At 36.8% G+C, this 14,476-nt stretch overlaps 1 protein-coding gene across 3 annotated transcripts in view; it reads left to right on the top strand.

Annotated features, from left to right (window-relative positions):
• WDR41 (WD repeat domain 41) overlaps positions 1-14,476 on the top strand; it is a 60,970-nt gene that overhangs the window by 26,479 nt on the left and 20,015 nt on the right. For 2 of the 3 annotated variants that reach the window (XM_037032146.1, XM_037032148.1), the window contains exons 6-7: positions 3,682-3,808; positions 9,566-9,628. In XM_037032146.1, the coding sequence (XP_036888041.1) occupies positions 3,682-3,808; positions 9,566-9,628 (190 nt within the window). The remainder of the gene's footprint in view (positions 1-3,681; positions 3,809-9,565; positions 9,629-14,476) is intronic. The other variant, XM_037032147.1, reaches the window with a different exon arrangement.

The raw sequence follows: 14,476 nt of genomic DNA, 5'->3' as shown, positions 1-14,476 counted from the left end.
GTACCAAGTTTGTTTTTAGGAGGTAATTGTAGAAAGAGGCAAAAATTGCAGAATGACTCTGCAAGCTAGTAGCTAGTCTCTTTCTTTATATTGTACTTGGAACTAAAAACATGGAGTTATTTGTCCCTCTCACTCTGCTTTCTATAAGGTCATAAAGATAAGACATGTCTGTTACATAATTCCAAAACAGAATTTTATGGGGCTAAGGGTTGCTACGATTTTCAGTCATTTTACAGTTATTAATAAGGCCTTATTACATGAAAGGAACTCTTCTACATGTTGGAGAAACAAACTTGAATAACACTTGATTATTTTGATTCCTACAGAAGAAATTACCTTAAATGTTCTAAGAAAGTACCACTGTTTTTCAATAATGTCAGCAGGTTTGGGGAAAGATAGTAACGTGAAATAATGTTTCCTCATTTCCTTTAAAGATAACTAGTCTCTAAATTGGAGCCAATGCTTTAAAAATGTAAAAAGAATTGCTCTGTGCCAATAGTCAATGCATTTTATTTCCTAAAAGGCAGCATCTCTGGTAGCCATCTCATGCTATGATGCTCTTCTAATTATTAGTAAAGTTTATGGCCAAGGAAGTGCCATTTACTGTATGCTTGTGTCCAGTGTTAACAATGTACTGTCTTTGAAGAAGTCATCTAATACTGAATTGACCACATCTCTACACTTTATGTGACCTGAAAGATCCTTTATTTAAATTTCTTTAAAAATACTTTGATCAGACTGAGTACACTCAGCTTTCAGTCTGAGCTCATTAGGTTTCAGACAGAACGCATGAACTGAAGGTACAGAGGAGGAGAAAAAATTTAGTGTATTGGGGAAATTTTTTTGGTGAGTTGTTTCATGAACTGTTCAATAAAAAGTATTTAATTCCAGTCTGGTGAAACTATTTTATAAGGGGCTTTTACTCTAATATTAATTAGCCAGATAGTTGTATTTACTCCTGCTATGATCCTGTTTCACATTAAAAATTGTTAAGAATAGCACTTCACTTGCTTTAGTTCAGTGGTTAAAATGTTTTTCAACAGATTATTTATTAAAGAAATTCATATCTCTAATAAATATAAGGAATACTATTATTAACTTATTTTTTGAACCAGTAAAGTTTTTATAAGGGTTGGTATTAGTAAGGAGATGGTGAAATTGGCATTTTACTGCTATTGAGAATATAAATTGATATGATCTTCTAGAAGGTAGTTTGGTATTATGAATGAATCTAAAAAAATGATTACATGAACTGACACAGTGATTCAACTTTTAGAAAACTGTAAAGGAAATAATAAACTGGGGCAGAGATTTATGAACAGAAATGTGTATTACAAATATATTTTATAAATGGATGATTGGCATTATCCTAAATGACTTATAAGAAAATAGTTAAATATGGTAGATAATATATACTAAAAATGGCATTTTATATTATTTCACTTCATTGCCAGTTTACTTTGTTCATTAAATGATTCCACATATAAGGGAGATCATATGGCATTTGTCTTACTCTGGCTCCTTTCTTTTTAAATTGTTGACACTATTATAGTAGAAATGGTATTTTAGAAGAATACATAAAAAGTTTGGAAAATTCTAATGATAAGGTCTAAAGTAACAAAAGCAGTGTATTATTCTCCACAAAATGCTAGCAAACTAAATCTAGTAACATAAAAAGGATATACACCATGACCAAGTGAGGTTTATTTCAGAAATAGTGAGTTTAGTTTAACATTTTTTAATTTAATTATTCTTTCAAGTACAGTTTTCTGTCTTTTACTCTCATCCTAGCCCCCCCCCCGTAGTTTAACATTTTAAATAATCAATGTAATATACCATAGTAAGAAGAAAGTACAGAAAACATGATCATCTCAGTAGATGTGGAGAAAGCTTTTGACAGACTTGAATACCTCATGCTAAAAATACTAACTAGGAATAGATGAGAATGTCCTCAACCTTATAAAGGGCATCTGTGAAAGCCCACAGCTAACATTGTGTTAATGGGGAAAGACTAACTGGCTACTCTCCCCCTGAGATCAGGAACAAACAAGGTATTTCTATTTAATGTTGTACTGGAGGTTCTGACCCAGGGCAATTAGGCAATAAGAAAGAAGTCATCTGCATTGGAAATGAATAAATAACACTGTCTCTATTCACCAGCAATATGATCTTTTATATAGAAAAACCTATTAGAACTAATAGATGGATTTAGCAGAGTTTCAGGATACATTATTGGTATATAAATGAGTTGTATTTCTGTGTACTAGCAGTGAACATTCCAAAAATGAAGATAAGAAAATAATTCATTTACAATAGCATCCAAAAGAATAATATACTTAGAAGTAAATTTAAGAAGTAATAGGTGACTTATATATATCAAAACTACAAAACATTGTTGAAAGGAACTAGAGAAAATTTAAGTAAACAGAAAGACGTCCTATAATCATGACTCAGATTTAATATGGTTAAGATTTCAACACTACCCTGTCTATAGATTGGACACAGTCTTTACCCAAAGCCAGCAAGTTGTTTTTCTTTCTTTCTTCTTTCCCCTCCTTCCTTCCTTTTCCTTCCTTTCCTTCCTTGATCCTAAAATTCATATAGAAGTGCAGAGGACCCTAGAATAGCTGAAATAACTTTGTCTTGAAAAGAAAGAAAAAAGTTGCAAGAGGCAAACTTCCCAATTTGAAAATTTATTACCAAGCTGTAGTAATTAAGGCAGCATGACACTGGCATAAGGGTAGACATGCAGTTCAATGGAATGGAGTTGAGAGAGCAGAAATAAAACCTTGCATGTAAGGTCAGTTGATTTTTGACAAGAATACCAAGACCCTTTAATAAGAAAAGGACTAGTCCCTTCAACCAATAATGCTGGTCAACTGGATATCCACATATGAAATAATGAAGTTACACCCCTACTTTGTGCCATATCCAAAAATTAATTCTAAATGGATCAAAGACAATATGTTAGAGCAGAAACTATAAAACTTGTAGAAGTAGTAGAGGAAAAAATCTTTGTGACCTAGGGTTAGGTATCTTAGATATGACAGCAAAAGCACAACAGAAGAAAAAAATGGGAAACTGGACTTCACCAAAATGAAAAGCTTTTATGCTTCAAAAGACATGATCAAGAAAGTGGAAGACAACCCACAGAATGGGAGGAAATATTTGCGAATCATACATGCAATAAGGAACTTTGTATCCTGAATACATAAAAAATTCTTACAACTCAGCAATACAAGGACAACACAATTAAAAATAGTCAAAGTAGTTGAAAGACATTTTTCCAAGGAAGATATGCAAATGGCCAATAAGCACATGAAAAGAAGCTTAGCATCATTAGCTAGAGAAATGCAAGTGAAAACTGTAATGTGATACTATTTCATGTTCACTACTAGGTGGGTAATACCTAAAAGACAGATAATAAGTGTTGCTAAGGGTAGAGAGATATTGGAATCTTTATACATTTCTGTTGGGATTGTACAACAGTATGCCCACCTTGGATAATAGTTTGATATTAAAAATGTTAGTTATTAATTTGACCCAGCAATCTCTTATGTATTCACAGGAGAAATGAAAATGTGTGTCTGTCTAAAAACGTGTACATGAGTTAGAACATATTTTATAACCACCAAGGAATACATGAAACTTGTAAACTAACATTTCACATGAATTTTGCAGTGTTTAACTGTTCTTCAGAGACCAGATGTTTGGCTGTCTGGTGGGAATGACCTGTGTGTGTGGAATCGAAGATTAGATCTCCTGTGTAAGACCGGTCACCTTTCTGACACAGGTAAAAAGAGCCAAGGTAATCATGACTTATAGACTCTAAAAGACACAGTGAATCTTCAGAAACTTTCCATGGACAAAGGGGGTGCTTTGTAGTACTGAGTATAACGTGTAGCCATATTTCTCCAGTTTGGTGAGTGGTTGTGTAAAATATATGCATATTTCCATCCCAAATTGTAAGAGAAAGACTCCCTTTTGGCTTCCAGCAGAATTTCTCAAAAAGTGCCCTGACCGGTACAGCTCAGTTGGTTGGGCATCATCCCGTAAAGCAAAGATGTTGCCAGTTTGGTTCCCAGTCAGGGCACATGTGAGAGGCCACTGATCGATGTCTCTCTCGCATCAGTATTTCCCTCATTTTCTCCTTCCCTTCCCCTCTCTCTAAAAATAAATAAAATCTTTTTTTTAAAAAAAAAGAATTTCTCAAAAGTGGTCAAGAAAAACCTTTTCATAAATGCTCTTGGACCATGTTCTTAAACTATGTTTGATGAACATGTTGATACCTGGAAGCAGACCTTTATAACTGTGTAATAGTATTTTATTCTTATTTTTGAGATCATTGGACTTTGAATAGATTTCTAAGAGTAACCTTATTTTACAGTTGGTTTTACTAAAAAGTTTTTTCATGAGCAAACTTGCTACAATTCTGTTTTCTCAGAATTCTATTGACATACACTTTTGGTTTTAACAGAAAAAGTCAGTTTTGACTTTTGTTGATACCAAGGATCTTAAAAAATAAAATTAAAACCTATTCAGAGTAAAAAATACTTAAGTATAAATGAGTAAATTTAAATGACAGTAACCTTAAAGCCATGTGGTACACTATTAACTTTTTATTCTAAAAGAACTCAAATGAGCCATGGCCAGTACGGCTCAGTTGGTTGGAGTATTGTCTTATACACCAAAAGGTTTGGGGTTCAATTCCCAGTCAGGGTACATATCTAGGTTGAGGGTTCAATCTCTGGTCGGGGCATGTACAGGAGGCCACCAATTGATGTTTCTCACATCAATATTTCTTTCTTTTTCTCTCCCTTCCCCTCTTTCTAAAATCAATAAACATATAAAAATTTCAAAGAAGTAATCAAATGAACCCTGGGTATCCTAAAAAGAATATTAATAAGCATATTGTTGACATCTTAAAGGTAGTAGGAGTCCTGTATATTGAATGTACAGTTCAGAATTGGAACTAGGTTATCACTACACTGATAGAAAATATCATGAAAATAATGTGCTATCTTAGTAAATTTAAATCCATACCTTACCAGGATTTACAACTTAACCTTTCAGTTCAATATTTGACCACTAGTAATCTTTTTGAATCTAGCATGTACTTTCACATTTATTATTATCATGAGTTCTATTTCTTTATTTACATGTACATTTTCCTTCTATTTCTTACATTACTCTGTGGTCATTTGTGAATTTTATTCCATGGACTATTAGTACAGACATACCTGGGAGATATTGTGGGTTTGATTCCAAACCACCTGAATAAAGTGATTTGCATGATTTTCCTTTTGGTTTTCTAGTACATATTAAAGTTACATTTATACTACTTACAGTCTACTAAGTGTACATGAGCATTCTGCTTTTAAAATATATATATAGCTCAATTTAAAATACTTTATTGATACAAATGCTAACCATCATCTAAGTCTTCAGTGAATTGAGATCTTTTTTGTTGGTGGAGGGTCTTACCAATATTGGAGGCTGCTGACTGATCTGCCTGGTGGTTAGGGTGGCTGTGGCAATATTTTAAAATAAGACAACAGTGAAGTTTGCCTTACCAATTGACTCCTTTCATGAGCAGTTTCTCTGTAGCACACAATGCTTCTTGACAGCATTTTACCCATAGCAGCACTTCTTATAAAATGAGAGTCAGTCCTCTGAAGCCCTGCAATGCCTTACCAACTAAGTTTATGTAGTATTTTAAATCCTTAGTTGTCATTCAACAGTCTTCACAGCATCTTCACCAGGAGTAGATTCCATCTTAAGAAACTACTTTTTTTGCTCCCCCATTAGAAGCCATTCCTCATCTGTTAAAGTGTTTTGAGATTGCAACAATTCAGTCACACCTTCAGGCTCCACTTCTGATTCCAGATCTCTTGTTATTTCCACCACATCTGCAGTTGCTTCCTTCACTGAAGTCTTGAACCCCTCAGTCACTTACGAGGGCTGGAATCAGCTTCTTCCAAACTCCTGTTAATGTTGATATTTTGACCTCTTCCCACGAATCATGAATGTTAGTGGCATCTAGAATATTGAGTCCTTTCTAGAAGGTTTTCAATTTATTTTGCTCAGCTGTATCAGAGGAATCAGTATCTGTGGCAGCTCTAGCCTTCCAAGATATATTTCTTAAACAGTAAGATGTGAAAGTCAAAATTACTCCTTGGCCTGTGGGCTGCAGAATAGATATTGTGTTAGTAGGACTGAAAACAATATTAATCTCAGGTATCTCCCATCAGAGTTCTTGGTGACCAGGTGCGTTGACAATAAGGAATAATATTTTTGAAAGGAATCTTTTTTTTAAGCAGCAGTTCCCGACAATGGGCTTAAAATATTCAGTAGACTGTATTGTAAACAGATGTGCTACCAAGCTTTATTGTTCCATTTACAGAGCACTAGTAGAGTGGATTTAGTATAATTCTTAAGGGCCCTTGGATTTTCAGAATAGAAATGAGTATTGGCTTCAACTTAAGCTTATCAGGTGCTTTAGCTCCTAATAAGAGAGTCAGTGTGTCCTTTAAAGCCTTGAAGCCAAGTGCTGGCTGGTGTGGCTCAGTGGGTTGAATGTCTGCCTACGAACTGAAAGGTCTCTGGTTCAAGTCCCACTCAGGACAATGCCTGGGTTGTGGACCAGCTCCCCGGTTGGAGGCGTGCAAGAGACAACTGATTGATGTTTCTCTGGCACATCAGCATTTCTCTTCCTCTCTTTCTCCCTCTTTTCCCTTCTCTCTAAAAAATAAAAATTAAAATCTTTAAAAACAAAATGTTGAAGTCAGGCATTGACTTCTCTTGCTGTGAAAGTACGGGACAGCATCTTCCAATAGAAGGCTGTTTACTTGCTAATCTGCTGTTTAGTGTAGCCTCCTTCATTACTTAGCTAGATCTTCTGGATAACTTGCCGCAGCTTCTGCCTCAGCACTTCTTACTTGACCTTGTACTTTTATGTTATGAAAATGGCTGTCCCCCTTATACCTCATGAACTCACCTCTGCTAGCTTCCAGCCCTTGTTCTGCAGCTTCCTCCCCTCTCTCAGCCTTCGTAGAGTTGGAGCGAATTAAGGGCTTTTCTCTGGATTGGGCTTTGGTTTAAGGGAATGTTGTGGCTGGTTTGACCTTCTGCCCAGACCACTAAAACTCTCTGTATCAGCAATAGGCTGTTCTGCTTTCTTATTACTTGTATGTTCACTGGAATAGCACTTTTGATTTTTTTCAAGAACTTTTCCTTTGCATTTTATAACTTGGCTAACTGGTACAAGAGGCCTGGCTTTCAGTTTTTACATGTCTTCCTCACTAAGCTTAGTCATTTCTAGCTTTTGATTTAAAGTGAGAGACCCATGACTCTTCCTTTCACTTGGACACTTAGAATCAGTTGTAGGTATTTAACTGGCCTAATTTCAATATTGCCATGTCTTAGGGAATAGGGAGGCCAAGGGGGAGGAGAGAGACGGGGAGTGGCTGGTTGGTGGAGTAGCCAGAACACACACAACATTTGTAGATCAAGTTTGCTGTCTTATATGGGGCACCCCCAAACAATTACAATAGTAACATCAAATATCACTGATCACAGATCACCATAACAAATATAATAATGAAAGGATCCAAATATTGGGAGAATTGCTGAAATGTGACACAGAGACGTGAGGGCAACAAATGCTGTTGGAAAGATGGTGCTGACAGATGTGCTCGGTGCAGGGCTGCCACTGACCCTCCGTTTGTAAAAAGGGAAAAAGCCCACAGTACCTGGGAAATTCAGTGAAGCGAGTGCAAAAAAAACAAGGGATGCCTGTAACTATGATGTGAAATATTAAAATTAGGGCTAAAAATAATCTTTTGTGTATTAATGAAAATAATTACTTATTATTGCAATCTCCCATTCTTTTGCAAGGTACCGTTGAGTACTGTTCATTAAGTAGTCAGAGTAATGCTCTGTTTACCAGTGACTTGAGATGGCAGAATTCTTTGAGAGAATCTGTTGGAAAGCTTTGAAAAGGCCACATATGTTACCATTGATGAGCTTTTTGTTATTTGTGTTTTCCAACTTACAGGGTTCCATGTAGTTAGCAGTGCTTGCTGTTAGAACATTATCTCACGAAACTCCTTTCATACGCCTTGCTTCTTTTGTGGGCTAGCAGGGCTTTTGCTCCATATTTGGAAATAAGCAAAGCTACTCTTAGTACGATGCAGTGGAAAGAGCCTTGGACTAAAAGACAAGGCATCCATGCCCTTTCCAGTAATAAGTTCTATTATTCTGTATATTAAGTTGCTAATTCTGAATTATTGACTTTCCATTATTTTCACTTCACAGGTAATTTGAAAAACATTTTTTAATGAACACCTCTGCATCTAGAATTCTCTTCCTGCTCTTCCTGTGTTCTTTCCTCTCTCTTTCACTTTGTTATCTTGTACCACTAACTAACTCTTCCTTTTTGCCCTCCTCTACCATCACCTCCTCCTTCTTGAATTTGGGGACTGCAAAACATACTGGTAAAACAACCCTATGCAGAAAAGATTTCAGAGAGAATCACTCCCCAAACTGCAAGAGCACTAGTCTTTTAATGGGTGAGAAGGTAAAGCAGATGAGTAGAATATTTTCCAAGTTTGTACATGTTTTATAGTTAGACATATATAAAAATTACATATATTTTATAATGGAAAAACTAACCTTAATAAAGTTTTTTTTGTGTGTGTGCACGTGATAGTTCTAAATCTTCAGTTCTTACTGACAAAAGTAATAATTGTAACATATGTAAGTTATGGTTACCCTAAAATCATTTCGTGATTCAGTTATAAAAAGGTACTTGGAACTCTGTATTTAAATAGGTAAGTGAAATATGGTGGAATGTTGAATCAGATTATTCCAGTAATACAAGGAATTTTGTAAATGTGTTAATTGATTATAAACATACTATTTAAAAGCCACTTTCTTAGCTGTTGACTTGTTGGCTAACTCATTTACTGCCAGGGATCCTATTCTGGATGCTTAGGTTTACATTAAGGAAAATGTCAGTTTCACATCTCATTTGAGTAATGGTGATGATCTTAAGGGATCCCTGGTAGGTAAGTTCACCATAATAGTAAAAATGTTCAAAGAGTATATCCTACCTTTAATAGATCAATAATGTCTTCCAAAGGTCTTACCTACTTTTTTTTAAATTCTCACCCGAGGATATGTTTATTGATTTGAGAGAGAGAGAAACATTGATTTGAGAGAGAGAGAAACATCGATATGAGAGAGGAACATCAGTTGGTTGCTGTTTGCTGTCTGATTGGGGATCGAACCTATAACCTAGTTATGTGCCCTGACTGAGGAGCAAACCCACAGTCTTTTGCTGTATGGGGTGACGCTACAGCCAGTTGGGCCACTTGGCCAGGGCTCACCTATTTTTCACAAAATCATTTTCTGTGTATATGCAAGTGTGGGATAGTAAATTGTGTGTGCTTTATTGTGACTACTCTTTTTATAGTAAATGGCTGACATAAAACTGAGAATGTTTTTGTTTTTGTTGTAATCCATGAAGAAAATAACATTTTTATATTTTTAAACTTTTTTGAAGGGATCAGTGCTTTGATTGAAATACCTAAGAATTGTGTTGTGGCAGCAGTTGGCAAAGAACTGAGTGAGTATGACTCTTTTTTTTCTATTTTTTAAAAAACTTTAAACTAGAACTTGTATATGCATTTTGGTAAGACTAAGTGATATTTCATTTGAGGGACATCTACTCCTACCCCAGTGTTGGCCTCCTGGGATTGTTGAAGTGGTAGGGAGACCTAGACAATTTCAAGATGTTAGGTCAGTTTTTGTACTGCCCTTGTTCTAACATAGGCAAGTGAGGCAAGGTCACCCACTCCTATGCCAGAGGAGGCTGTTTGCATTCCATAGCTCTCTTCGTTGCTGAGCCATACTTACACACTTTCTTAGCAAAAAAAATTAACCACATAAAGCAGCTGTTGGCATTGGGGGAACTTAAACCTTTAGTTGGGAGGATTGGAGGAGAATTGTTTGGGGAATTCACTAAGGTAGGAACTGTGGAGTTTTTGCCTCAGGAAGCCAGAATGGGGCCCATTTTCTTTGGGGGAGTTTATGCCATTTCTGTAAGAGCAGTGTGATAGCAGAAGAAAAGGGTTAGCAGGTGGAATTCTATAGATGTATTGATTATGAACATTTCAGGGCCACTTTCTTAGCTTTTGACTATTGGCTAAAGTTCATTTACTTCCAGGGAGCCCACTGTGAAGGAAACCTTTTGTTTTTAATTGCCTTGGGGATGGAATTTGGGTGCCAGAATTCTTAGAGTAAATATGCTTCTTAAAAGCTACTCCTTTCTTGAAGAATTTTTCTAATGTAGCCCAGAGGGCATTTGATACTGCTTGTGTTACTTCTTCCAGAGACCAGCTCTGAGATTTGCTTTCACCAACTGGCATATTTGCAAATGCCAGTGAGATGTGAGCTAATTGTTCACCATTTATTAACTACCTGCATGTTCTGCTGCTTTGCTACAGTTTCTCTTTCTTCGACTGACCTTTCCTGTGTATTCACATTTGAGAAGTAACTTTCTAGACCCTGTGCCTATCCTCTCTTTTCATAAAGTAGTTTCTGAAGGTATTATATACTTTTTGGTTTAGTTTTTTTTTTCCTTTGCCTTTGCACAAATGTTTTCCCATATTCATTGAGCTGCAATGATGCTTGACTTTTCTCCTACCTTTCTTCTCTTGTAGCTGATCAATCCCTTTGTGTTCTTTTGGGTTTACTTTACTTGGTGGTTCTCAAAGTTTAGTATGCATTAGGATGACCTGAAAGTCTGGCTAAAAACACAAATTACTGGGGCTTACCCCCAGAGTTTCTAATACAGTAAGTCGAGACTGGGGCCTGAGCTCTGCATTTCTAACAGATTCCCAGGTAGTGCTGAGGTTGCTTGTCTGCAGACCATACTTTGAGGACTGCTGCTCTGAATATTTTGATCTATTTCTTTCCATCTCACTAGTGTTGCTTTGTTTAGGCTCTCATCTCCTTTTTTGCCTGAAATCTTGGATTAAGTCTCCTACTTAAGATCTTTCCTCCTCTGCTTTAGTGCTTGCCAAATGCCTGATGTTCCTAGTGTTTAGTGCTTCTCAGATATAGTCTTCAGTAGATGGTAGAGAGTTCTACCTAAAATGAAGGCCACTCCCCTGCTTAAAAGCTTCAGTGGCTTCCTGTTGTCTAAAGCAGTCATTTCTAGAGTCGTATTTCTGACTAGTACAGAAGTTCAGATTTTTGGAGATCAACATAGAGTTGCTAGAAAAAAAAGAAAGGAACTTTAAATTGAATATGTTTACTTTTATGTGGCCTCCTTTTCCCCTCGTTTTTGCCCCTGATGAATGAAATCTTTGCCCTAGAGGACCAATGTAAGTTCACCACTACCCTACACCACAAAGTCCAAACTTTTCAACATACCAAGCCAGGCACTCTTATTATTTCCCTCCTGCCTCTTTTGCATCCTGTATCACCTGCTTGTCAATACTGGATTGCCTGGGAGTCCCCACCTGAGGTTTCTCACCTTCATGCCTGTATTTCTGCTGTAATCCTGTATTGGGCTTGTCCCCCTATTGATTGTCCTCTTTGATCTGGCTAATTCCTATTTATTCTTTAACAGCTCAGTGCCAGTATCATTTTTTTTCTTTTAGGAAGAAGACTTGCTTACCTAACACTTTCCCTCCCAGAACTTTTTCCACTGTGTTGTCATAATCTCATATCTGTCATTTCACTTACTGCTTTTAAAAAAGACTTCTGTTTGCTTTTTGTTCTTTCCTTGCCCCTTGCTTGAGCTCCTTGGCAGTTGGAACTTTCTTATTCATCTTTCTGCTAACAGATTAGGGATTTTTATTGAATGCTTGAATGAATTAGCGAATTCATCAAAATACTAACAAAAGCAACACTAAGGCCTCAGCTGAAGTTAGAGTGTCATCTAAAAAAAGAAGTAAATGTTGGTTTTAGTCAGAAAGTAGTTTATACAAATACACAATATTCTAAAAAATAAGGTTCTGCAGTTTACTTAGTTTTATCACAAAATAAATATATAGTGCCATTTTTCTTTATGGAAAAATAAATGTCATTCCTGTTAATGGAGTATCTTTTCTATTTCCAAGACCAAGCTTGTGCCCATATCTTCAGTTTTAAATGTTCCATTCCAGTTTCTATTTTTCTATGTGAGGGTTCCTTTTGAAAGGAAATACAATTTTTTTAGCCTCTCCAATACTGTTTTTTTGAAAGATTTTATTTATTTACTTTTTAAAGTATATTTTATTATGTTATTACAGTTATCCTGATTTCCCCCCTTTTTCCCCTCTTCCCAGTGCTCCCCTTCTTTCTGGCAATCCCGCCCTTTAGTTGATGTCCATGGGTAATGCATATAAGTTCTTTGACTTCTCAATTTCTCCAATAGTATAGGACCTATACTATTCTTAACATCCCCCTGTTTATTTTTTTAAAGATTTTAATTTATGTATTTTTAGAGAGAGGGAAAGGGAAGGAGAAAGAGTTAGAGAGATATCAATGTGTGGTTGCCTCTCACATGGCCCCCACTGGGGACCTGGCCTGCAATCTAGGCATGTGCCCTGACTGGGAATCGAACTGGCGACCCTTTGGTTCACAGCCCGTGCTCAATCCACTGAGCTACACCAGCCGGGGCCCCCCTTGTCTATTTTGTACCTACCAGTTGTGCTTTTTAATCCCTACACCTTTTCCCCATTCTCCCCCTTCCCTCTCCAGCTAGATAACCCTCCAAATATTCTCCATACCTATGATTCTATTCCTGTTCTGGTTGTTTGCTTAGATTTGTTTTGTTTGGGCTTTTAGATTCAGTTGTTGATAGTTGTGAATTTGTTACCTTTTCAGTGTTTATAGTTATGATATTCTTTTCCTTAAATAAGTACCTTTAACATTTCATGTAATAATGGCTTGGTGATGATGAACTCCTTTAGCTTTACCTTGTCTGGGAAACACTATCTGCCCTTCCATTCTAAATGAAAGCTTTGCTGGAAAGAGTAATCTAGCTTATATGTCCTTGCTTTTTATCAGTTTGAATACTTCTTGCCAGTCCCTTCTAGTCTGCAAAGTTGCTTTTGAGAAATCAGCTGAGAGTCTTATGGGAACTCCTTTGTAGGTAACACTCTGCTTTTCTCTTGCTGCTTTTAAGATTCTCTGTTTATCTTTAACCTTTGGCATTTTATTATGTGTCTTGGTCTTCTTTGGATCCAACTTGTTTAGGACTCTCTGTGCTTCCTGGACTTGTATGTCTATTTCCTTTGCCAAATGAGGGAAGTTTTCTTTCATATTTTTTCAAATAAGTTTTTAATTTCTTGCTCTTGCTATTCTCATTCTGGTACCCCTATGATTTAGGTGTTGGCATATTTGGAAATATCCCAGAGTCTTCTTATACTATCCTTGTTTTTTTTTTTTTTTTTTGAATTCTTGTTTCTGTTTTATGTTCTTGTTGAATGTTTATTTCTTTGTCATGTTCCAAATCATTAATTTGAATTCTGGTTCCTTCCCTTCCTTCCCTGGAGATTTTTCTTTCACTTACTGTATGTAACCTTCATTTCTTCCTTTATGTTTTTGCTGTACCTGGTGAGTTCTTTGAGCATCTTGATCACCAGTGTTTTGAACTCTGCATCTAATAGGATGGATATTTCTGTTTGGTTTAGTTCTTTTTCTAGGGTTTTGTTCTGTTCTTTAATTTGAGCCATATTTCTTTGTCTCCTCAATTTGGCAGCCTCCTTGTGTTTGTTGCCATGTATTAGGTAGAGCTACTTTGACTACCTATAAATAGCAGCTGTAAAATGTGTGGGACAGAATCTAAATAACAAGGTAAAACTAACTCCAGAATCGCCAGGGTGGGGCAACCCACTTTATCTCTTTGTGGCTCTGTGTGGGGAGAGGGCTCAGAGAGGGGACTGTGCCACTGCCTGGCTTCTGGAGGTTTGTCTAGCACTCACCCCATTTGCAGTCACTTCACTTACTCCCAATATGTGACTGGCTCTTTTTCAGCTGTTGCCCTGGTGTTGAATCCCACAGTGAGTGGGTTTGCAGACATTTTAAGACTACATGGGCCCTTTAAGTGAAGTTTCTTAAAAATCTAGCAGTTTATTCTGCTGCCCTAACCCCAACTGGTTTTTACAGATAGAAGTTATAGGGATGTATCTTCCCAGAGCTGGACCCCTGGGCTGTGCTGTCTGGTGTGGGGCTGGGATTGCTTGCTCCCCAGGTATCCTTCCTGATTTTTATCCAGCACATGTAGTTGTGGGACTGCCCGTGCCCAGATCACCACCACTGCTGCTGCTACCTCTCTATGCCACCTCATGTCTCCTTGCCTCTTTGCCGCATCTCTGCCCCTCCTACCTGTCTAGGTGATTGTGGCTTCTTTAAATCCTCGGTTGTTGCACTTCGATACAGTTTGATATTCTGACAGTTCTGGGTGTTATTTGTCTTGAGA

The sequence above is a fragment of the Sturnira hondurensis genome, unplaced genomic scaffold, assembly GCF_014824575.4.
Source record: "Sturnira hondurensis isolate 20B ecotype Veracruz unplaced genomic scaffold, ASM1482457v3 Scaffold0021354, whole genome shotgun sequence".
NCBI lineage: Eukaryota > Metazoa > Chordata > Mammalia > Chiroptera > Phyllostomidae > Sturnira > Sturnira hondurensis.
The sequence above is the reverse complement of the archived record's forward strand: the minus strand, read 5'-3'. Positions and strand labels throughout refer to the sequence as shown.